Consider the following 26268-nt stretch of genomic DNA (forward strand, 5'->3'; position numbering starts at 1 on the left):
AAGGACTTCAGAAAGGAGCTGTGAGAAAAATGAACTACATAGCCTTGTGTTGAGATGAAACAAAACTCATGATTGATTAGGGCTTAGATACGGACTCACAGAGATTGTCTCAAAATTTCAGAAATACTTTAAAATTCCATTGTTTGAATTATAAAATATTAAGAGATGACTAAATGAATGCTAACTTCTCGATGATAGTATTAGTGGGAAGCACCATTTTTACTTGATTAAATACCATTTTGTGTGTGAGGTGTGTGTGTGAAAGTGGAATCAGTGTTATAGAATTTTATGTTAAATTTTTAAATTAGGATTGGAGAGATTTTTAAATATTATATCAGATGTATGGGAACTTTATTTCTTTGCATCTTTAAATATAAATCAATAACATGGCTTCTATGAATGTTACTTTTAGCAGTCAGCTTGAATAGAATGTATTATCTAGTTGTTTATTCAAAACATGATCTCAGTTGTTATGAAGGTGTTTTATATTGACATTTGGGATCTGCTATCTTTTTTTTTTTTTTTTTTTTGTACTGGGGATCAAACTCGGGTCCTTGCGCTTGCAAGGCAGGCGGCAAAACCACTGAGCTACATCCCCGGCCCCGACATCTTCTATCTTTAAGTAAAGGAGCTTTCTCCTGATCATGTCAGCCAGCCTCATCCAATCAGCTGAAAGGCTTTAGGTGCAAAAACTGAGGTTTCCTAGAGAAAGGAAAATTTTCCTGAATTCTGCAACATCAGCTTCTGCCTAAAAAATTTCACCCTGCTGAACTGCCCGACAGACTATGAACTTGTCAGCTCCACAATCTCATAAGCCAATTCCCTCAAATAAATCTCTTTGTGTATGTGCATCTATTTTCTATCTACCATCTATCTATATATCTATCTATCTATCGATCTATCTATCTATCTATCTATCTATCTATCTATCTATCTATCTATCTATCATCATATCTGTCTCTGACTATCATTCATTATCACCTGCTTGCTGATTGTGTTTCTCAGGAGAAGCCTGATTGGTAGAGCTTATTAAATGGGAAGAACTTTAAAGATATGAAATAGATACTGGGGTAAAGGAATGGGATTTGTTCTTCTGATGTTTCCATTTCTTTACTTGTTTTAAAAAGCACATGTTGGGTAAGCCCCTGCAGAACCTGCTGGCTGGAGACTCTGCCGAGTCACCTGCCTTTCTCCCTGGGTTTTCCAGCTGCCTTTGCTGCTGCCTGTAGCATCATTTTTAGACCCTCTTTGCCTTTGGACAGCTATTGTCTTTTACTTAAACACTCTTTCTTTCCTCTGCCCTTCGTGAGGCCTTTTCCGCTCCTCCCTCACATGCTGTAGGAATTAAGCAGCTTTTATCCCCCATCCCCTTCACATACAGGATTTTCCACGAGGGCTCCTTGCTTTGCTTACAAGCCTTTTTTCTTTTGCTAAATGAGTAATGGCTGTGTCTTATTCATCTTGGTATTCCCAGCACCTAGCACAGTTTCTGGCATATAGAAGGTGTTCAATCAATATAGTTGAAGCAATGAATAAATAGCCGCCCCTCCACTTCAGGAATATGCAGCTGCCTTTGTGTTAAGAAACAGATGGCCAGGAGGCATTCAAAGTGGCTAGTCCCTCAGGGCTGGGTCCTGAAGCTTCTTGTACCTGAGCTGCCGGAAGAAAAATCCCAAGGCAGGCCTTTAATTATTACCCCAAATCTGTGCTGTCAGTATTTGTGGGGGATAATGTGTATGCCAAGCAGATTTAATCAGATTGTGCAGAAATCTCTGCCATCGTATGTTGGTGGTAAGGATACTTTACAAAATAAAAATAAAAATTTGGGTTGAGATATTTTAATATTTCTAATTAAAGCCTTGAAGCTCTCCTTGGATTGTGTACCAAGGAGTCTGATGTTTAAACTAGATGTGTCAATTTGATTGGGTTGGGACCCAGCCAGGGTATTGGTGGACCATATTCTAGGTGGGTCTTGGAGGTGTGACCTCAAGTACTATATCTGGTTCCTTGCTCCTTTCTCTTTGGTACTTTTCCCTTTCACTGCTTCCTGACTGCCATGAACTAGCATCTTTACTCTGTCACACCCTTGCTTATGCCACTGTGTTTCTGCCTTAGAGCCAAACTACCATGGATGGAATTCCCTAAAACTATGAGCCAAATTAAACCCCCCCTCCTTTAAGTTATGAGTGTCAAATATTGTGTCCCAACAACTGGACAGCTGACTAATACAGAATCCAATATCCTTTTGAAATTTTAGGCATCCAGTCAACCTTAAACAATTCCTTCCTTTGTCCAATATGGGGTTATTGAGTCTGTGCTTTTCAAATACCCACCAAAGAAAAAGTTACACCATCTGTGTCTTTCTGCTGTTGATACATGGTTTCACTATTGAAGCTTATGCCTGCATAGTTGCATGGACTTCTGTCACCCAAGGAGCAGTGCCCTACTCAGCCCAGGCACTCCCTGCATAACTCATGTGGGTGTCCTAGCCCCAGAATGGTAGAAGAGTGTAGAAGAGCTTCCATTAGTTACTCCAGGAGCTGAAAACTGCTTTCCTTCTTTGGCCCTTTGTCAGCAGCCTGGTCACCTGTTACTCCCATAGTCCTTGGAGCGGCCTTATCATCCTTCCTTACCACTGGACCTCGATTAGGTCCTCCTCAACAAGCCTGGTTTCCTCCCACCTTGGGGCAAAATGATCCATTTCCTCCCTGGCAATTAGGTCCATGTATCAGGAATCTTGGAGAGATTTGCAAGAATCAGAGAAGTTTCTTCCACTCTTTCCATTTTCCTTCCCCAGGGAAATACTGGACATTACCCAAATAATTCTTTATGGAAATTAGAGAACATTGCTTTGAGGTGACTTCCTGCTTTATCCCGTAAAATAAATGAACCCATTATAAATTTTATGGGTCTCTCAAATGACAGTCGGCTTAATTTCTACTTTATCCAGTATTAATGTATGCAAAAAAATGGTTGCCCTGTTTGAAACTATACTGTTGGTTTTCTGTCAACAAGCATGATCAGTTAAAAAGCAGAAGGATGGCTGGGGATTTAGCTCAGTGGTTCCACCACCTGCCTCGCAAGCACAAGGTCCAGAGTTTGATCCCCGGTACCAAAAATAAAAAGCAGAAAGATGTTTAAAATTCAGCATCTCATGGAAGAAACCTTAAACAATCTAATTTCCAAATGTCAGTTGTCTGTGGACTTTAAAATAGGGGCTAAGTTCCACTGTAGGCACTCAATGCCCTTAGTACATCATTACTTTTCAACTTCATCTTTTATTGTTCTTTTACCTTGTTCTTGTTTTAGCCAAGATGTCTTAGTAAATGCCTTGCTCCAATAGGCAGGGGCTGGATCACACTACTTAAAAAAAAAAAGAAAGAAAGAAATACAACATAAAAGCACATACAATACCCATGTACGGCTTAATTTGTGAATTATTACAAGATATTATTAAGTGACTTTCCGCTCCTTCCTCCATGTATCACTGTCCATATTAAATTAAAGAAACTCACCAGCATTCTCAAATGTCTATGGTTGAATTTTCTGATAATAAACCTCCTCCTCCTTCCAAAGTAACCACCATCTCATTTTCTGGGTCATTCATTTTCTTGCTTTCCTTCATAGCTTTACCACTTGTAATGCCTTGTTATAATAGTTTAGTTTTGCCTGTTTCTGAGCTTTATATATTTGTAATCACACAATATGTTCTATTTTTTGTTAGGCTTCTTTTGTACAACAGTTTCTGAAATCCATTCAAGCTGTGTATAGTAGCAATTTGTCCATTTTCATTGTTAAATAGCCTCCACTGTATGACTGTGCCATAATATACTTATCCATTTTTCTGTTGATGTGATTGTTTCCAGCTTTAGGCTGTTATAAATAATGATGCTATGAGCTTTCCTATACATTTCTCTTGGTGCCCATCTTTACATCTGGTCTTGGATTTTCTTGTGGGAAAGTTTCTAATTATAGATTAAATTATGTGAATAATTATAGGTCTATTTTTATTCCTCTTTATTTCTATGTACATTTTGGTAAATTCTAAATGCTTTTCTAGAAATGTACCAATCACACCTGAATTTTCAATTTTAATGGCATATGATTCCTTAAAATCCACACTTAGCAGCTTAATCTCTGCAAAATCTGTAGCAATCCTGCCTTTTTCATTTCTGATGTTATTTGCACATTTTTTTAATATTTTGACCAGTCTTGCCAGAGAGTGGTCAGTTTAGTGTCTTTTCATAGGATCAACTGAATTCACGAATTAGTCTACATATCTACCTATCTCCATTTTGTAAAGTTTGTTAATCCCTTTATTCAGATCCCAGTGTTATTCTTTTTTAATCAACCTATTCCACTGGTTATTGAAAAGTATTACTATTTAGCATTTTCTATATGAATTTATTTATTTTCCTTACCTTTTTGCTGATTAAATTTATTTATGTATTTTGATGAATGGAAATTTCTTTTCACTGGGAAGGATCCTTCTTAATCTATAATAATATTTGCTTTTAAAACTTAATATAGTTACACACCAGATTCCCTTTTGTTATTGATTGCATGTTATCTTTTTTACTGTTTTACTTTCAAACTTTTTGTAACCTTTATTTTAGATGATTTTGTATAGATAGCATATAATTGAATGTTGACTTTTCAGGTCTTAAAAATATATTTATTCTGTCCTCACCCTTTTTCTTTGGTTTTTGTATTGTTTGTTTCCTCTGAGTTCCTTGGTTTTATTCATTTTGAGTTTTTCTTCCTCCATATTCAAAATTTTCTTCAAAGGTATGACACTATCTGAAATCTGTTCAAGTTTAAGAGTGGGAAATGCAAAGATGATTGGAAACTTTCTTGTTCATGGACAGATCTGCTAACAGGTGAGAGTCAGGGGAGGCAGCTTATAGTTATGAGAATTTGGCCATTTCGCCTTCAATTGTTAATAAGACTATTTGAGAGGTGGGTGTGGCCATTTTTTTTTTGAGATGAAATTTCTACCTTCCACCCAAACAGTATGGCAAATAGTGGGACTCTCAGTATTATGTGTGGGTGACACACATATCTTTTCACAGGTACTTCATTCTCTGCTTGAATATCTTCAGGTAGCAAATACTCCAGATAAGCTAATATAAACTAGGTGGGGTGAAAACCCTAGGTTATATTCTATTATATTTCTGGTTTTGTGGGCTGAATCAGGGTACCTGGTGACTCAATATCCCATCATGCAGGATATCCACTGATCCTCCTGAATGGGAGACCCATCATTCCCCTCTCACACTCTTCAATAATACTGAGCCTCCAGTCTCTGCGCATTGTTAAGTCCAGAGACAGAATTATGCCCTTTTCCTAATGTACACCCGACATGGAGTCGTTATATAGAGAAGCTGGATCCATGCCTAGCACCATTCCTCAACCTACTTTCTAATATTTTATCAAAGTATTCATCTCTGTCATCTCTTCTACTCTGCAGGTTTATTTTATTATTTGTATTCTGTCATTTTAGTAGATGCCAGAGGAAAAAAAATAATTTCTTACTCCACCAAGTCAACATTTAGACCTTCCTAGAATGCTGTTTAGATGTGGCATCAAAGAGCTCTGTGGGGAGGGACACCTAAGAGATAGTTGAAGCAAGGTTAACTGTTTCAAGGACAGTGAGCAGGTGTTGAAAATGAAGAGCTTATGACAAATAAAACACAGTGAATTTTACTTCTAGCCCCATTGACTCAACACGTGAATCTGAAAGTAAGAAGTTATTTACAAGTCAAGTAAAAGTTGAAAGAGGCATTTCTCCATTCTCTTGGTGGGAATTTGAGACTGCAAGAGTTCAGGAGTGCTGTTAGTATAAACTCATGTGGCACATGCATGGCGAGGTAACGTAGTGTTTTGGAAACCAATCTCAGAGTTTGTGGTAGTGGCACTGGCTTCCTAGTAGAATTTGGAACGATGTCTTCATTGCTGTTTGCATAGATATGAGTACTTCTGGGTCTTGGCACACACATTGATAACATGAGTAGCTGTAGCAAGGTCTTTTGTGGACATCTGTAGAAAATCAGGTATCTTTGAAACCACATAGGCATCAATATCAACTGGGCTTCATCATAGTGAGTGGACTAAGAGGAAAATAGCACTGTGGTAGCTAAAAAGTACTAGATCTAACAGCACAATAAATATTCTCAGAAAACTCACTGAATCATTTGAGAAGGACTTATGGGTCTGCCATGTTCAGAAGTCAATGAGAATGCAGCTGTATCTTTTTCTAAACTTGTGAGCTGGTGTGGTGAAGCTTGTGAAGTATATGTTGTAAAGGCAGAGCATAAAATTTCTTGTTAAGTCAAATGATGCTATATAATTCATAGTATTTCAGAATAAATTTGCAGAGCAACAAGAATCATATCACTTCTATTTGAAGGACATTTGATAATAACAAGGCATCATCAGATTAAAGAGATGTCCATTGGGCTGTAGAGTTTTTATTACATGGAAGCCTCAACTTCAGGAATGCTAGAGAGCTAAAAGGGAAGATGCTTCAGTCTTATATCTGCCATCCTAGGTCACTTTAATATTATTGGCAAACTCACTGTAGGGGTCCTTTCCCAAGCTCCTGTGTTGCTTTCAGCAGCCTACAATACTATGTGATGTCTGTTTAATCTGATCTCATCTCCATTTCCTGACACTGCTCTGTTAGGCATTCAGCCTTCACTCTCTGTGACCTGTATATTGTCTGCCTTTATCTTGTCTTTTTCATTATGAAGCTCCATTTGAAATACATAGCTAAGAGGTCTAGCTTCTTTTATCTGCTCCATGCATACCTACTGCTTTTCTTGCTGTCACTCATTTGACACTTCTCATAATTTGCCCCACGTATCTCAAAATGGAGACACATTCCAAAAGATTGGTCTCCTTTAGAAAAATTATATGTAATATTATATATTATATATTATTTATATATTATATATTAATAATATATAATACATTATATATATAATATTTTAACTGAGGAGGAGATTGCTAGTCCAAACTTTAGCACCCTCATAAATTTTTTTTCCCTTAAATTCTTTTATTGGTACATTTTAGGTGTACAACACAATTACATTTCTCATTGGGAATTGTACCTTTACATGATGCATCTTGGTTCTTATTTTTTCCCTATTCCTAGTCCTCCCTTCACCTCCTCCACCCTTCCCTATTTAAAAAGACTTTAATTCCAGTTTTTCCATTTCTTATCATTTTTCCTTTCCCTTCTTTCCTTTCCCCTGCCCCTCCCACTACCTCTACCCCTTTAGAGCTTTTCTTCCTATTTTACATTATCGATTATTCATTCTAATCGTTGGTACATTTTAGGTATACAATATAATGACATTCACCATTGGAAATTTGCACCTTTACATAATCTCTCTTGGTTCTTATTTTTTACCCTTGTCCAGCCCTCCCTTCAACCCCTCCAACCCTCCCTATTTACAAAGATTTTGTTCCTGTTTTTCCATTTTCTCATATTAATTCCATTCCCTTCTTTCCTTTCCCCTACCCCTCCCACTTCCTTCCCCTTTGCACCTTCCTATTTCACATTACCTATTATACATTTTAGTCCTTATTTACACTTTCAGTTTCTCACACCAGAGAAACTATTTGGTATTTATACACGTGTGTCCTTTTTATTTCACTTAAGAGTATTTCCTCAATGTGCATCCACTTAGATATAAATGTCTCTAATTTCTCATTTTTTTATGGCTGAGTAGTACTCCATTTAAAAAGAAAAACATTTTCTTTATCCAGTTTCCAGTTGATGGGCATTTGGGCTGTTTCCAAGTTTTAGCTATCACAACTGTGCTGCTATGAACATGGGTGCACATATATATCACTGTGGTATGATTCTTTTAGTTCTTTGGGGAAGATCCCCAGCAGTGGAATAGTGGGGTCAAATGGGGCTTCCAGTCCTAGTTCTTTGAGGTATCTCCATACTGATTTCCACAGTGGTTGCACCAGTCTACACTCCCACCAGCAGTGGGGCAGGGTTCCTTTTTCCCCACAGCCCCACCAGAATTTGTTATTGGTTGATTTCATGATAGCAGCCATTCTTTCTGGAGTGAGGTGGAATCTCAGTGTTGTTTTCATTTGCATCTCTTGAATGAGCAGTGATGTTGAACATTTTTTCATGTATTTATTTGCTATTTCTACTTCTTTGTGTGAGAAATGTCTCTTCATTTCAGATGCCCATTTTTGGATTGGGTCTTTAAATTTGAGAGGTCTGATCTTTTTAAGGTCTTTATAGATTCAAGATAGTAGACCTTTGTCTGAGGAAGAGCAGGTGAAGAATTTTTCCCACATTGTGGGTTGTCTCTTCACACTGCTGGTGGTTTCTCTTGCTGTGCAGAAGCTTTTTAAGAAGAAGAGATCCCACTTGTTGATTGTTTGTGCTAGTTCACCAGCAACTGACATTTTGTTCATAAAATCTTTTCCTATACTGATGTCTTCAAGGATTCTACCTAACCTCTGTTCCAACTGGTTCAGCGTTTCTATTTTAATATTTAGATCTTTAATCCAGTTCAATTTTAGTTTAGTGCATGGCAAGAGATATAGGTCTAGTTGTAATCTTCGGCAAGTTGAAACTCAATTTTTCCAGCACTATTTGTTAAAGAGGCTATCTTTCCTCCAGTGAGTGTGTTTGGCTCCTTTATCAAAGAGGATATGGCTGAGTATGTCTGGCATTGTTTCTGCACCTTCTAATCTGTTCCCCTGGTCCTAAGGTCTGTTTTCCAGTACCATGCTGTTTTTATCACAGTAGCTTTGTAGTAGAGTTGCAGGTTGGGGATTGTGATACCCCCTGCCATGTTTCTGTTACCTAGAATTGCTTTTGCTATTCTGGGTCTCTTCTTGTTCCAAATGAATTTTTGGATTGTTTTCTCAAGGTCCATGAAGTATGCTGCTGGGATCTCAATTGGAATTGCATTGAATCTATATAGCAGTTGTGGAAGTATGGCCATTTTCACTATATTAATCCTTTCTACCCAAGAGCAAGGTATGTCTGTTCATTTTCTGATATCATCTTCAATCTCTCTTTTCAGAGTGCCATAGTTTTCAGAGAAGAGGTCTTTGATTTCTTTCGTTAGGTTGATTCCTAGGTATTTCAGTTTTTTGGATGCTATTGTGAAAGGAATTATTTGCCCTATTTCTCTCTCAGTGAGTCTGTCATTGGTGTAGAGGAAAGCTGTTGATTTTTGTGTGTTGACCTTGTAACCAGCTACTTGACTGTATTTGGTTATTAAGTCTAGAAGAGTTTTGGTGGAGATCTTGAGGTCTTCTATGTACAGTATCATGCCATCTGCAAATAATGATAATTTGACTTCTTCAATTCCTTTCTTTATTCCTTTTATTTCTTTCTCTTGTCTAATTGCTCTGGCTAATGTTTCCAAAACTGTATTGAACAAGAGTGGTGATAGTGGGCATCCTTGTCTTGTTCCTGATTTTAGTGTGAAGGATTTCAGTTTTTGACCATTTAGTATGATACTGGCTGTTGGCTTTTCATAGATGGTTTTTATCAATTTGAGGTAGAGACCATTTATTCCAATTTTTTGTAGGGTTTTTATCATAAATGCATGTTGGATTTTGTCAAATGCTTTTTCTGTGTCTATGGAGATAATCATATGGTTTTTGTCCTTGGCTCTATTGATATAGTGTATTACATTGATTGATTTGTGTATATTGAACCATCCCTGCATCCCTGGGATGAATCCCACTTGATCAGGGTGTATGATCTTCTTGATGATCTTCTGCATTCTATTTGCCAGTATCTTATTAAGGATTTTTGCATCTATGTTCATTAGTGAGATGGGCCTACAGTTCTCCTATTCAGTTGGGTCTTTCTCTGCTTTGGGGATCAAGGTGATGCTTGCTTTCAGGAATGAATTTGGGAGTATTTCTTCCCTTTCATTTTCATTGAAGAGTTTAAACAACAGTGGCAGTAGTTGCTCTCTAAATGTCTTGTAGAATTCAGCAGTGAAGCCATCAGGGCCTGGGCTTTTCTTAGTTGATAAGTTTTTAATTATGTTTTCAATTTCATTGGTTAATATTGGGTTTTTTAAGAATTTTTAAGTCTTCTTCATTCAACTTTGGTAATTCACATGTATCTAGGAATCTGTCCATTTCTTCTGTGCTTTACATCTTATTGGTGTATAGGTTCTGGGAATAGGTATTGATGATCCTCTGAATTTCTGCTGGGTCTGTTGTAATTCCACCCTTTTCATTCCTAATTGCATGCATTTGGGCCTTTTCTTTCCTTTTTCTGACAAGGTTGGCTAAGGGTTTGTCAATTTTGTTGATTCTTTTGAAGAACCAACTCTTGGCTTCATTGATTTTTTTTGTATCATTCTCTTAGTCTCCATTGCATTGATTTCTCCTCTGATGTTTATAATTTCCTCCCTTGTATGAGCTTTGGGGTTGTCCTGCTCTTCTTTTTCTAGAAGCTTGAGGTTCAGCATCAGGTTGTTTACTTGGGCTAGGTCTGTTTTCCTAATATGCGTATTCACTGCTATGAATTTCCCTCTTAAGACTGCTTCCATTGTGTCCCATGGATTCCAATATGTTGTATTGTCATTGTCATTTAATTGAAGGAACTGTCTGATTTCTTCTTTAATTTCCTCTGTAGCCCATTGGTTATTCAGAAGTGCGTTGTTCAATTTGCATGTGTTTATGAAATTTTTCAAGTTTCTTTTGCTATGGATCTCCAATTTCAGTGCACAATGGTCTGATAATATATAGGGGATAACTTCAATTCTTTTGCACTTACTTAAATATGTTCTATGCATGTGTATGTGGTCTATTTTGGAGAATGACCCATGTGCACCTGAGAAGAATGTGTATTCTGATTTTGTGGGGTGGAAAACTCTGTAAACATCTGTAAAAAGTTCATTTGTTCAAGAGTTCGATTGAGTTGTAGTATTTCATTACTTATTTTTTGTCTAGTTGGTCTATCTATTTGTGACACTGGGGTGTTGAGTTCCCCCACTACAAATGTATCAGTGCATTTATGACTTTTTATGTCTGTTAGTATTTGTTTCATAAAGCTGGGCTCACTACTGTTTGGTGCATAGATATTTGTGATTGTCATCTCTTCCTCTTGGATTGTTGCCTTACAAGGATGTAGTTTCCTTCTTTGCCTCTCTTAATCAGTGTTCATTTGAAATCTACTTGATCTGCCAAGAGGATAGCTACTCCTGCTTTTTTTCTGGTTCCCATCACATGGAGTATTGTTTTCCACCCTTTCCCTTTCAGTCTATGAGGTTCATTTTGAATTAGGTGTGTTTCTTGTATGCAGCATATTGTTGGATTTTGCTTCTTGACCCATTCTGCCAGTCTATTTCTTTTGATTGGTGAATTGAGACCATTAATGTTTATGGTCATAACTGAAATGTATTGACTAGTCATTGCCATGACTTTTTCTTTTTATTGGGTTCTTCCCCTTTACATTTAATTTCTTGTCATGCCAGATGGGTTCATTCTGCTTTGCTTCCTGGGGTTGTGATCCTCAATGTCTGTTCCTAGGATATTGTGTGAAATTTTTTGGAGTGCTGGTTTGGTATTCACGAAGTTCCTAAGGAGCTCTTTGTCATGAAAGTATCTTATTTCTCCATCCATTTTGAAAGATAGTGTTGCAGGGTACATCAATCTGGGTTGGAGGCTGTTTTCTTTTAGGGCTTGGAATATGTCACTCCAAGCTCTTCTTGCCTTGATGGTTTGTGTTGAGAAGTCTGCTGTGATTCTGATGGGCTTTCCTTTGTATGTGATTTGTTTCTTTTCTCTCACTGCTTGTAGAACTTTGTTCTTCTGTTGAGTTTCTGGAATCTTAACAATTATATGCCTATGTGTAGATTTTTTTTTATCAAGGCTATTTGAAGCCCTATATGCCTCACTTATCTGTATGTCAAGTTCTTTCCCCCTGCCTGGGATGTTTTCTGCCATTACTTCTGTGAAGAGTTTTTTTTTTTTTTTTTTATGTCATCTGGACTCTCTCCTGTTTCTTCAATGACTCCAATCAGTCTTATGTTATTTTCTTTGCATTGTCTAGCAGCTGCTGTATTGATTTCTCATGTTCCCTTATAATTTTGAAGCAATTTTTCTTTTCCTGGTCACTAATTGCAATCTTATCTTCTATATCTGAAATTCTATCCTCACATTGGCTCATTCTGCTATGTAGAATTTCAATGGAGTTTTTCATCTCCTGGAAATCTATTTGCATCTGTTTTATGGATTCCATTTGTTTCCTATGTTGGGATTCCATCATGTTCCTGAGCTCCTCTCTAGATTTATTAATCATGTCTTGCACTAGGGGCACAATTTCTCCTGTTATCTGAGAAATTATTTCTGATTTCATTTTTCCCAGATCCCCTTTTGTTGACAGTTCAGTGGGTCCAAGTGGTTGAGTATCAGAGTGTTCCATCTCATTTCCCTTTGGGGTTGCTGTAGGTGATCTGGAAGTCTGGTTTTGAGACTTATTTATGTGTTTTCTCCTTTCAACTGCGGGCACAGGGGGATGCTGTTGGCCCCCGCATGTCTCACCTCCTCTGAGCTGTCAGAGGTGGGACAGGGTCCAGGAGTGGTAGTAGGGTTGGTGGCCCGGAAGCCCCTTCCTCTAGGCCAGGAGCGGGGTACAGAAGGTGACCCAAAAGCCCTTTCCTCTGGGCTGGGATTGGCGGGAGGGATGGTGCCCAGGCATCCCCTTCCTCTGGACCAGGAGCAGTGGGACTGCGGCTCAGAAGCCCCTACCTCTGGGCTGGGAGTGGTGGGATAGATGGGATAGATGGTGGCCCAAAAGCCCTTTCCTCAGGGCTGGGAGCAGTGGGAGGGATCTAGATAATATTTTATTTTTCCAGAAAAGGCTCACTCTTTACTCTTTCAGGAGACAACAATAATAGAAACTGACCCTATATTGCCATCATAACATAGACAATTTACACTTTCGTCAAGTACACATTAATCTCTGCCTCAGCCTATCACTCTGCAGCCCTGTATTCTCTTGGACCATGCACTGTGGCAGGTTCTGAACTATTCAGCAAGTGTCTGCAGAGAAAATACACCTAAACTTTCTACAATTCTCTCCAATCTGATATCTTGTTTTCTTTAGTCCTTGGTTCATCAACTCTCTGATGATTTTAAGATTTATGTGGGGGTAATTTTTGTATATTATTTAGATTTTTTAGTTCTTCTAGGCTGGATCATTGATCTCCTGAGAGTGTATCCATTTTGTCATTAGTTACTGAAATAAAAAAATGACATCATCTCTCATTCATACATATATAACCCAGCCATGTAATCTGAAATTTTCATTCTACCCTAATGTATTCTAGAACTCATGGGGAAAATGGACAGGGAAGAAAATTAAGCAAATTTTTCAAAATAGATGTCTTAGTTACTTTTCTCTTTGCTGAGACAAAATACCCGACATCCAAATTTAAAGGGTTGCAGAGGTTTCAGTCCATAATTGACTGGCTCCAAGATAGGGATGGCTCATGGCAGAGGGGCAGCAGTTGATGGCAGACTAGACCAATGGTAGCAAAGCAGTAAGAGACTTTAACAGCATCTTTCGGCCACTCTTATCTTACTCAGGATATTTAGAGTGGGTAGCACACACACCCTTAATTCTAGTTCCCTCGGGCCTAGTCCCACTATGAATCAATCACACACTCAAGATTCAGCCATGTCTGAAAAAGCATGAGGCTTTGGGGAGCTGGACATGGATATCTAAACACAAGCCATTACAATAGGTGTCATTGAAAGAGCTAGACAATTTTTACCAGAACACTTTCTAAAGTACATCGATTTCTTTTCCCAAGAGATTTTCAGTGATAATGATACTCAGTGGAGTAACACCAAGCTGTCCAAGATAATTTGGGACCTTTCATGTAGGAATAAAACACAGCATAATGGCTATGTGCCTATATTTGACCTACATTGAGTCTAGCTCAATGAAGTTTAAATTCTAATCCTGTCCATCTACAATTTGGTTACCTTGAGCAAGTTGCAAAAACTCTTAGTACTTTAATTTTGTATCTGTGAAATAATAGTACATTTCATTGTACTTATATGAAAGTTGATGTGGATACTATATTTAAAGTGTATATGGTAAGTGTGTGGTTTATAATAGCTATAAAATTCTGAGCTGTGTTGGAATTCTGTGGCATTAGAGATCAAAGGTTTTGGAATGAGACCTTGATGCCTTTGCATAGAGCTTTCAAGGTAGGTGAATGAAGCTTTGGAAAAATTATTTTAAGAACTTATGTTTGCTTTTGCTAAATAAAAATACTTAGCTATGTATTTATTATATGGGTAATAAAACGATTTGAAATAACTCCAGAAAAAACAGAATCACCATTTATAAGAAAAGGAACAAAGTTTAAAGTAAAAAAAAAAAGAGTGAAAGAAATGTAGAGTTAAGAAAAATGACACAGGGAGAGAAAATTGATTCTGAGCAACCATTCATTAGTTATGTGTTACTGATCTGAGTCCTAGTTTTCTTAGAGAAATTGAAAAATGGGAAAATAATATTTAATTGGTAAAAATTAGAAAATAAAATAGAAAAAAATTAATAAACAATACCATGGCTTTATTATTGGTATTTAATGATCAGTTGTTATCTTTGAACCTTTCTTTGAGTTGTGAAGAATATGCGTTGGTGTTATTACCACAAAAAAAAATTAGTCATACAATAATATGCTGCTAAAATTTATTATTCTGCTTACTGTTACTTCAGTATTGATTTAAACCACACATTTTAAATTTCAAATTTTACATTGATTCATTGTGTGGAATTTTTTTCAAATCTTGATGTTATTCAGATGTGGTATTGTATCTAAAACCTAGATAGCAACTTTTTAGTAGTCCTGATTTCCCAGAACTAGAGCTCTGTTAGCTCTTCTTTCCCCTTTTAAGTTAATTCAACACTTTTTTATGCTCTGTTCTTACTTGAGTAAACATCAAATGCTGCCTTTGCTTAATATTTGTTTGACTTTTCAAAAGCTGTTGAGGGTCTTGCAGTTGAAATGTGAAACCCACATAGTAATTGCTAGAGGTACAATAGATCTTCTAATTCAACTGAAACTGACCCAGACACCCTCAGAGCTCTTTTCAGCCTTTCAAATATATAAGCCAATGTGGTGGAAAGTTCCTTTGTGTGTTGCTGAACCAGGAAGCTTTCACTAGATGGTTCTCTGAGTCCAGGAAATGTCTTGTGTGTTTGTTTCCACAGAGCATATATCATTACAGACTATATGGGCATCCGCAATGAAAGTTTCATGAAATTAGCTGCAGTAGGGACCTGGATGGGGGACTTTGTCACAGCTTGGATGGTAAGAACATTTTAACTTCTCCCATTTCAAACAAATATGAGATGGAAGACATATTCATAGATGTTGGAAAGACACTGCTTTTGATATTTAGAAGTACAATTTTTCTTTTCTGAGTGGAATAATGACTCTAGATAATCTCAGAGATTACATGCATTATCTGTGTATCTCTCAGAAAGACAGTTAATAGCTAATGCAGTTATAGCTAATGCATATTAGTTATAGCTAATAATAGTTAATTCAGTTATAGCTCTCCACTAGCATATATGTTTGTAGACATTGTTAAGCATACTTCAAACACAGAAAATTCTCTGCAAAATTACAAATCATCTTGTGAAGATTTTTTTGATATGTATAACTTTCAGGTAAGAATGTGACCTGCCTTGTCTCAGAAGACCATATGAAACACCCTTTAAAATTTAGTCTCACACCAGAGAAACTATTCAGTATTTACACGTGTGTCCTATTTATTTCACATAAGAGTATTGCCTCAATGTGCATCCACTTAAGGACTAAATGTATAATAGGTAATGTGAAATAGGAAGAAAAGGGGCAAAGGGGAAGGAAGTGGGAGGGCTAGGGGAAAGGATAGAAGGGAATGGGATTAATATGAGAAAATGGAAAAATAGGAACAAAATCTTTGTAAATAGGGAGGACTGGAGGGGTTGAAGGGAGGGCTGGGCAAGGGTGAAAAAAATAAGAACCAAGAGAGACTATGTAAAGGTGCAAATTTCCAATGATGAATGTCATTATATTGTATACCTAAAATGTACCAATGATTAGAATGAATAATCGATAATGCAAAATAGGAAGAAAAGGTCCAAAGGGGTAGGCGTAGTGAGAGGGGCAGGGGAAAGGAAAGAAGGGAAAGGCAAAATGATGAGAAATGGAAAAAATGGAAATAAAGTCTTTGTAAATAGGGAAGGGTGGAGGGCTTGAAGGGAGGGCTAGGAATGGGGAAAAAATAAGAACCAAGATGCATTATGTAAAGGTACAATTCCCAATGAGAAGTGTAATTGTGTTGTATAACTACAATGTACCAATAAAAGAATTTAATACAAAAAATAAAAAAATAAAAAAAAATAAAAGTTAGTCTCTATATTTGCTTTCTTCATTGAACCTATGAACTTCATGGTGGCTAAATGTTGTGAGAATATTATCTTTTATCATTTTTTGCATTTCTTCTTTATTATTAAAAACCTGCAACAAATAGACATTCCATATTTCACACTGAGCTAATGTGTTAATAGAGTAACTTCTATTTTTAACCATTGGGTAGTTAATTAAACTTAAATTGTTGCTAAAAGGCTCTAGATCCTATAAATTTATAAGAGAATCACAGAGTGCACAGAGTGTAATTCCCTCAAGTACAGCTAATTAGCTTTGTCAGTTCATTCACTTGAAAATGAGGTGATCTACTAAACAAAATGATCTCTTACTCTAGCATGACTTGGCATGGATGCACTTGTACAGATATGTCCCAGATTCCATAGGTAGATTGTCACAGTGGAGTTTATGTTATTTCTATTGATGTCTTTGGTTCTTGCTCACTGAAGGTGATCTCAGGAAACAGTAAGCAGTTGTAGCTTAAATAGGTACACTGTGATTATCCTGGAAAAATGTCAAGTAGAGTAATGTGCTGCATAATGATGTTCCTCCCAACAGTGGCTGTATATGCAATGATATATAACATACACCCTCAGTGTATAGGAGGCTATACAGTCTAGGTTTGTGTACCTAAACTCTGGTGTTCTCCTAAGAACAAAACTGAGAAAACATTTTAAAAAACATATTCCTATTGATAATGATACACAATTGTAAACACAAAAGATTTTGTAAAGCCCTTTTTTAGCATCTTTCCAACCTGTTGATTTTTCAGATTTTAATAGAACACACAACTAGATGTATTACGCTCCATTAACACTAAAATCAAAACTTAAAAATGATTTGTTTTATTTGTTGTCACTAGAAATAGAAATTAGAGTAGACTAGACATTGTGACAAGGCTGCCTCATATCATAATTTTCATTTCCATTGGGAAAAACTGTTTAGAAAGAGCTGCAGGAACGGAGCTGGCGGGGCCGAGTGGGGCCTAGTGGTTGTAGGCTGACCAGGAACTGCTTGCTCCGGCTTACTCCACCAGCTTTCCATCAGCCACCAGGACAGTGTGAGGAGGACCCCCCCGGGCAGGCCCACCAGCTGTCGGCTGGGGCACACAGGTGCCTCCAAAAATACTCCCCTGCCCCCCTGGCTTCTGGCCTTTTGGCTGTCCAGCTACTTGGTTACACACTGCAGAGGCACAAGGGGACAAAAGCCATTGTCCTGAGCTCCAGAAGTGAACAACAGAGAGAGTGCCTGTCTCAGGATCCCTGATGAAAACAAGCCCACTGGAAAAGTGAAGGGAATCTCTGCAATAAAGGCACACCAGACCACCGTGATTGGTCAGTTGGAGGGATTATCAGCTCCCATAGGAAACTGGACTTTCTTCAGGGGAAAAGCAGCTGAAACCTGCAGTAGACACTTGCAGAGTGCAACCCTGCAGGTGGACAGAGAGCTCAACTTGGGACTTGCAACCAGAAATCTGCCTGAATTTCACGGGACTGGGACTAGTTTACTGAGACTCATTGACTTATAACTGCACACTGCTTCCCACATTGTCTATTGTGACAGCAGAGACACACCTTGAAGGAGACCCTTTATTTTTTAAAGGTGATACATTAATAACTACCACAAATTGTCATTCTTTAAGAGGTATTTGATGCTATGGTGTTGCTCATTGTCTGACTTGGGCTAAGATGTCCTGATTGATCTAAACAGTTTTCTGGTATAATGAAAATAAGATAGCCTCTGAGTCATTAGAGACTCAAAACCTAAAGACCAGCTATATCTGGTAGACACCTCTGAGAAGTAATCATTCCATAAGGGTTTTAAATAGGCCAACAAAGATACATACAATAAACAACTTCATAATATCAACCCAGGAGCTAAACCAGGGACAGTACCAAAAACAAAGATGAGAAGACATTTAAGCAAGTCACAAACCAAGACTTCCACCCCACAAAAGGCAATTTCTGGGGGAACTGAGGTGCAAAAGTCTGATAAGCAACCACCTGGACACCCTGAACTGATAGTACAGGAAGTAACGAAACAGATGAATGAGGCTCTAGAAAAATTCAAAGCAGAAATAATCTCCCAGATAACTACAGAGATGGTGAGCAAAGTGAAAGACATAATTAGAGGCTCTAGAACAGAAACTGATAAAAAAAAAAAAAATAGATGAGCTCAGAAACATGCTCGAAGCCAGGAATGCCCAGAATAAGAAAGAAATGGAAACCATGATCACCCAACATAAGAAAGAAATGGAATCCATGAAACAGATTCAAACTGATATTCAGGGGATTAAAAACTCCATTGAAAGCATGCAGAGCAGATTAAGAGAATCTGAAGATAGAATATCAGATATAGAAGACAGGATTGTGGGGAAGGACCATGAAAACAGAGGTTTCTTAAACATAGTAAGGGACCATGAGAAATCAAGTCAACAGCTGCTAGACGATGCAAAGAAGGATAACGTAAGACTCATAGGAGTGCACGAAAAAACAGGAGGAAGTACAATTGACATTAAAAAAACTGTTCACAGAAGTAATAGTAGAAAACTTCCCAGACAGAGGTAGAGAATTGGACTTACAGATAAGTGAGGCATATAGAACTCCACCCAGCCATGATCAAAAAAAATCTACACCTAGATTCAAGATCCCAGAAACCCAACAGAAGAACAAAATCCTACAGGTACTTAGAGAAAAGAAACAAATTGCCATAAAGGAAAGCTCATCAGAATCATGGCAGACTTCTCAACACAAACCCTCAAATCAAGGAGAGCCTGGAGTGAAGTATTTTGAGCCCTAAAAGAAAATAACTTCCAACCTAGACTGTTGCATCTGGCAAAATTATCTTTCAAAATTGATGGGGAAATTAGATACTTCCATGATAAAGAACACTTGAGAAATTTCATGAACACCAAACTAGCACTCCAAACAATTCTAAGCAATATCCTAGAAAAAGGCAACGAAGGTCACAACTCCATGAGGCTCAACAGAGGGAAGCCACCAGACAAGGTAAGAAACTAAAGGGAAAGGGGGAAAAGTAAGTAAGAGCCAACAACAGTAAAACATCATGACAAGGATGAGTTAGTATCTCTTAATTATAACTATCAATGTTAATGGCCTCAATTCACCAATCAAAAGAAGTAGACTGACAGAATGGATTAAGAAGCAAAATCCAGCAATATGCTGTATACAAGAAACACACCTAACTCAAAAGGAAATTCATAGACTGAAAGTAAAAGGATGGAAAATGGCTCTCCATGTGACAGGAACCCAGAAAAAAAGCAGGGGTAGCAATCTTATTTGCAGACAAAGTAGATTTCAAACCAAAACTAATTAAGAGAGACAAAGGTGGTCATTACATCCTTGTGAAGGGAACAATCCAAGAGGAAGAGATGACAATCCTAAATATATGTGCACCAAATGAATGCCCCCAACTATACAAAACAAATATTAATGGACATGAAAAACCAAATAAGCACTAATACAGTTGTAGGGGGGACCTCAATACCCCACTATCACAAATACACAGATCATCTAGACAAAAGATTAACAACAAAATTCTAGAACTGAACCAAACTATTGAACAAATGGACTTAATAGATACTTACAGAGTGTTCCACCCCACAAAATCAGAATACACATTCTTTTCGGCTGCACATGGGTCATTCTCCAAAATAGACCACATCCTAGCTCACAAGACATGTCTAAGTCAATGTAAAAGAACTGAAATTACCCCCTGTATATTATCAGACCACAGTGCAATAAAAATGGAGATCAATAACATGAGAAACTGCAAAACTCCCACAAACACCTGGAAATTGAATAACACCCTCCTGAACAACTAATGGGTCACAGAGGAAATTAAAGAAGAAATTAGACAGTTTCTACAAGTAAATGATGATGCCAATACAACATTTACAAATCTATGGGACACAGTGAAAGCAGTTCTACATGGGAAATTCATAGCAGTGAATGCCCATATTAGGACAACAGAGAGAACTCAGTTAAATAATCTAATGCAGAACCTCAAGCTCCTAGGAAAAGAAGAGAATAACAAACCCAAAGCCTGCACAAGAGAGGAAATTATAAAGATCAGAGCAGAAATCAGTGCAATGGAGACTAAGAGAATGATACAAAAAATTAATGAATCAAAGAGTTGGTTTTTTGAAAGAATAAATAAAATCGATAAATAGCCAACCTTATCAAAAAAGGGAAAGAAAAGACTCAAATCCATGAAATTAAGAACGAAAAAGGATAAGTCACAACAGAGCCAGCAGACATCCAGAGAATCATCAATACCTACTTCGAGAACCTGACTCCGAAAATGGGAAACACAGAAGAAATGGACAAATTCCTAGATACATATGAATTGCCAAAGTTAAATGAAGAAGATATAAAAATTCTAAACACCCCAATTACAATGAGTGAAATTGAAAATGTAAAAAAAAATTTACCAACAAAGAAAAGCCCAGGTCCTGATGGCTTCACTGCTGAATTCTACAAGACATTTAAAGAAGAACTAATGCCATTACACTTTAAACTCATCAAGGAAATTGAAAGGGAAGAAAGGCTTCCAAATTCATTCCTGGAAGCAAGTGTTACTTTGATTTCAACACCAGAGAAAGACCTAACCCAAAAAAAGAACTACAGGCCAATCTCCCTAATGAACATAGATGCAAAAATTCTCAACAAGATACTGGCAAACAGAATACAGAGGGTCATCAGAAGATCATACACCCTGACCAAGTCGGATTTATCCCAGGGATGTAAGGATGGTTCAACATCCATAAATCAATACATGTAATACACTCTATTAACAGAGTCAAGGACAAAAACCATATGATCATCTCAATAGATGCAGAAAAGTCATTCAACAAAATCCAACATGAATTTATGATAAAAACCCTACAAAAAATTAAAATAGATGATCTCTACCTCAATCTGATAAAAGCCATCTATGAAAAACCAACAGCCAACATCATACTAAATGGTCAAAAACTGAAAACTTTCACGCTAAAATCAGGAACAAGACAAGAATGCCCACTATCACCACTCCTGTTCAATATAGTTCTGGAAACATTAGCCATAGCAATTAGAAAACAGAAAGAAATAAAAGGAATAAAGATAGTAAAGGAAGAAGTGAAACTGTCATTATTTGCTGATGATATGATACTTTACATAGAAGACCTGAAAAACTCTACCAGAAGACTTCTGGACTTTATTGACAGATTTAGTAGAGTAGCTGGATATAAGGTCAACACTCAAAAAACAATAGCCTTCTTGTACACAAATAGCAGACTCATTGAGAGAGAAATTATGGAAGCAATTCCTTTTACAATAGCATCCAAAAAAATGAAATATCTAGGAATCACTCTAACAAAGGAAGCAAAAGACCTCTACGCTGAAAACTACAGCACCCCGAAAAAGGAGATCGAGGAGGTTATAAGAAAATGGAATGACATCCCTTCTTCCTGGGTATGAAAAACCAATATAGTGAAAATGGCCATACTTCCAAAACTGCTATATAGATTTAATGCAATGCCGATTGAAATTCTAACAATATACTTCAAAGAGCTAGAGAAAACAATCCAAAAATTCATTTGGAACCAGAAGAGACCTAGAATAGCAAAAGCAATTCTGGGCAACAGAGACATGGCTGGGGGTATCACAATACCCAACTTGAAGCTATACTACAAAGCTACTGTGATAAAAACAGCATGGTATTGGCAAATAACAGACCAGAAGATCAGTGGAATAGATTAGAAGATCCAGAAACAATTCCAGACATACTCAGCCACCTCATGTTTGACAAAGGTGCCAACCACCCTCATTGGAGGAAAGATAGCCTATTTAATAAATGATGTTGGAAAAACTGGATTTCAACCTGTCAGAGATTAAAACTAGACCCATATCTATCACCATGTACTAAACTGAGATCTAAGTGGATTAAAGATCTAAATATTAAGACAGAAACACTAAACTTGCTAGAAGGTAAGTTAGGTAGAACTCTTGAAGATATTGGCATAGGAAAAGACTTTATGAACAAATCCTCAGTAGCACTAGAACTAGCAGAAAGAATCAACAACTGGGATTTCGTCTTATTGAAAAGCTTCTGCACTGCAAGAGAAACCACCAACAGAGCTAACAGATAACCTACAATGTGGGAAAAAAATTTTAGCAGCTGTAACTCAGACAAAGGTCTACTATCAAGAATATATAAAGAACTGAAAAAAATCAGACCCCTAAATTCAAAGACCCAATTTAAAAATGGGCATCTGAAATGAACAGACATTTCTCAGACAAGGAAGTAAAAGCAGCAAATAAACATATGAAAAAGTGTTCAACATCACTGGTCATTTGAGAGATGCAGATGAAAACAACAGTGAGAGTCCACCTCACCCCAGAAAGAATGGCTGCTTTCAAGAAATCAATCAATAACAAATGCTGATGGGGTTGTGGAGAGAAAGGAACCCTTCTCCATTGTTGGTGGGAGTGCAGACTGATGCAACCACTATGGAAATCAATGTGGAGATACCTCAAAGAACTAGGGCTAGAGGTCCCATTTGACCCAGCTATTCACTTGCTGAGTATTTTCCCAAAAGAATTAAAAGAATCATACCACAGTGATATATGTGCACCCATGTTTATAGCAGTATAGTTTGTGTTTGTAATAGCTAAAGCTTGGAAACAGCCCAAGTGCCCATCAACTGGAAACTGGATAAAGAAGATGTGTTTTTTATTTATAAAATGGAGTACTACTCAGCCATAAAGAACGAGAAACTAGAGTCATTTATAGATAAAGGAATGCATATTGAGGCCATACTCTTAAGTGAAATAAAGAAGACACACGTGTAAATACTGAATAGTTTCTCTAGTGTGAGAAACTGAGAATGTAAATAAGGACTAAAAAGATTAATAACTAATAATTGATACTTTGAAAAAGGAAAAGGTCCAAAGGGGTAGGGGTGGTGGGATGGGAAGGGGAAAGGAAAGAATGGAAAGGAAAAATTATGAGAAAAGAAAAAAAAAAGGAAATGAAGTATGTAAATAGGAAAGGGTTTAGGGGTGAAGGGCAGACAGGTAATGGGGAAAAAATGAGAACCAAGATACATCATGTACAGGTACAAGCACCCAGTGATAAATGTAAATGTATTGTATATCTAAAATGTACCAATAAAAGAATTTAAGAAAAAAAATTAGAAAAAAGAAAGAGCTACAAAAAGGTTGAAAAATGTGACATCTTTGAAATTTGGGGGCTACTGAAAATTTCTACAATGATTGTGATTCTGACTGATTCTATGGTGAATCTTGTCAATACAGTGGAAAAGACAATTAGATCATGAGTTCAGAAATTAGGGTTCTCTGAAATTGTCTCCATGATTTAACTTTCCATAAATAATATACAAACCTTAGAAGTCCATTTCTCAAGTGAGTTTAAAAGTTCCTACCTGTGTGACATATTTTCTGTAAGTAAGAAGTGTGTGTCCCCATGGTAGGATTTATAATGATCACTTGTGAGGTGAATGTAAGTGCTTTATGGCTGTTCACATTTCCAGGTGGGCCCAGTCCTCAGTCCAAGTGGTGGTGGGGACAGTCACTGATCTAAGTCTCCAGCTGCCAAAGGTTCCTGGGTTTATATAGAGCTCCAGGAGAGAGCGTGAGCTTCCTGCCTCCTCTCAGGCCTGGGTCCTGGGTGTCTGGAGTTTCCTTTCAATAGCCAATGATGAAATTGGCTGTGATGATATAGTGCATTCATCCTGGCTTTGATTTAACAATGAGACTGATGGAAATCTTAGAAGCAACAGAGCAAAAGGACTCAAGAGCTCACTCTGGAATCCGCAGGCTTCTGTCAGTCATTTGATATATGAGCCATTTTCTTTTCTATTACAGTATCAGTATTTGTCTGTAACCCAATTTGATTCAAGTCTTTCCCCACCTTTTCTTCAAGTTGGTACTCCTTATACTATATACAGCTCTACTTGGCCAGCTCAATTTACTGTCTTTCTACTTCACTTGACTCATCATGTAGCTTTGACCAAAGACTTTTAATTTGTTCTGATTAAATTTCCTACCATATACTTGTTTGCCCTCTCATGTGCTTAAAGGGAATATAACGAATTGTACAGATCACCCTGTGATTTTGGTCTGTCTCCAAGTTCAGGCAAAACTTGATAGTTTCTCCTAAATAAATGATTTTAATATCATCTATTTCAGTGAGCTACCTGGTAACATTCTATACTACAGATTACTGCTTTACCGCAAACCTAGAACTGGATTGTAAGTTATGAGAATTATGTTCTAAGTTTAAGCTCCCAATGTTATCTTAAGTCCCATGGACCTCACGTCTTTTCCCTTCTGTGAACTGGGGCAGAATCCAAAGTCTCTTTCTGCGTGTGTTGTACAAAACATTGACCTTTCCCCATCAGCAGCAGGGAAAGAAATAGCAAAGAAAATCGGGAGCTCTTCTGTTTTGAAAGTGCAGTCACATAGGGAGAATTCCCAGAGCACAACATTGCTATTCCCACTTTATTCAGTAACTGGGCAGTAAGTTTCCATATAAATATTTATATGTCTACATATGTGTGCATTGATAACATTTTTAAAAATAATATTTTTCCTCATGAGAGAAGTCTCAGGTAGCTTTGACCTTCATTTGTGTACAGAACTCTCACCATGAATTGAATCTCAATGATGAACATGACTGTCATGGAAAAGCAGGTGACTATTTACATTAGCAATCAAAGTGTGACTTTTAATATGACTTGGAAATGGTACATTGTTTTGGGAAATAATTCAAAATGTTTCCATATTTTAAAAGAACACCAGGACTGATGTGATCCAAGAAAAAGTCTGATATCAGCCGATCTGAGAAATATCTTTGACTCTCATACTGCTGCTGAGCATCAAGCTCTAGTAGGTCCAATTTCCTGAGCAGTTCTGCCATATCTTGGTTTTGCAGCAGGCCTTTTGGAGAGGACAAAGGCATAAAATGCCAGGTCAAGGTCATTATTTTTTTGTTAAATAAAAATTTAAATTAAGATATAAGAAATATATAAAACAATGGGTATTTTAGTCCAGCACTCTGCCTGGCCATCACTGTTGGCAGGAGCTCTGTCATGAAGATTTGCAAAAAGCAATACTGCTGGCTGTCTTGTGCAGCATCATTTCCACATATATACCCATATTCTGTGCACTAAGGAAAGTGCTGGAAGAGAGCTGGTCAGTTCTGCAGCAGGAGGTTCCTGTCCTGCGGTCTTCTCTGCAGCCTCTGCCAAGGTCTCAGGTGGCAGGGATTCTCTAGACCAGTGGTGGCAAACCTATGGCACATGTGTTACTTGTTTTTCTTTTAAAATAAAAGATGCTAATATATGAATTGTTTTTCTCTTAATTAAAAACCTCAGTGTTCAGGTTTAATTACTGTGTTGACACTTTGTGATAAATAAGTGGGTTTTGGGTTGCAGTTTGGGTACTTGTCTCTAAAAGTTCTTGGGGGGTACAAAAAAATGAAATTGAGTCCTGATCTAAGAAGATTATTCACTACAGTTCTAAAGCAGTTTTCATTCTAAAAATCACACACCATGTATATCAACTTCCAGTAGTCATAGGACATTGCTTGGCTTTGACAAGCAATATTTGTAGTGTTCACATGTATGAGCTTCTGCTAGCAAAATATTCTACATGAAATGATGCCATAGATATATAAAACAATTTAGTTGTTTACCAGTTAGCTTTACTTTTATTTCCAGTGCTTATCATGGAGATCGGATTATAAAATTGTATTTGATTTTAACAGCTTTATTTCTTCTTTTTTGGTATCGGAAATCCAA

The 26268-nt window shown here is 37.3% G+C and overlaps 1 protein-coding gene across 4 annotated transcripts in view; it reads left to right on the top strand.

Moving 5' to 3' along the window:
• The window catches only part of Tmem117 (transmembrane protein 117), a 569660-nt gene that overhangs the window by 316053 nt on the left and 227339 nt on the right, over positions 1-26268 (top strand). For 2 of the 4 annotated variants that reach the window (XM_087200080.1, XM_004863160.3), the window contains one exon: positions 15239-15338. The exons of 1 other annotated variant lie outside the window; for it this stretch is intronic. In XM_087200080.1, the coding sequence (XP_087056206.1) occupies positions 15239-15338 (100 nt within the window). Of the gene's footprint in view, positions 1-8926; positions 9017-15238; positions 15339-26268 lie in introns of those variants that run through there. One more of the 4 variants, XM_087200082.1, reaches the window with a different exon arrangement.

Source organism: Heterocephalus glaber, unplaced genomic scaffold, assembly GCF_053883595.1.
Source record: "Heterocephalus glaber isolate CG9 unplaced genomic scaffold, H.glaber_assembly_v1.0 deba00001733, whole genome shotgun sequence".
NCBI lineage: Eukaryota > Metazoa > Chordata > Mammalia > Rodentia > Bathyergidae > Heterocephalus > Heterocephalus glaber.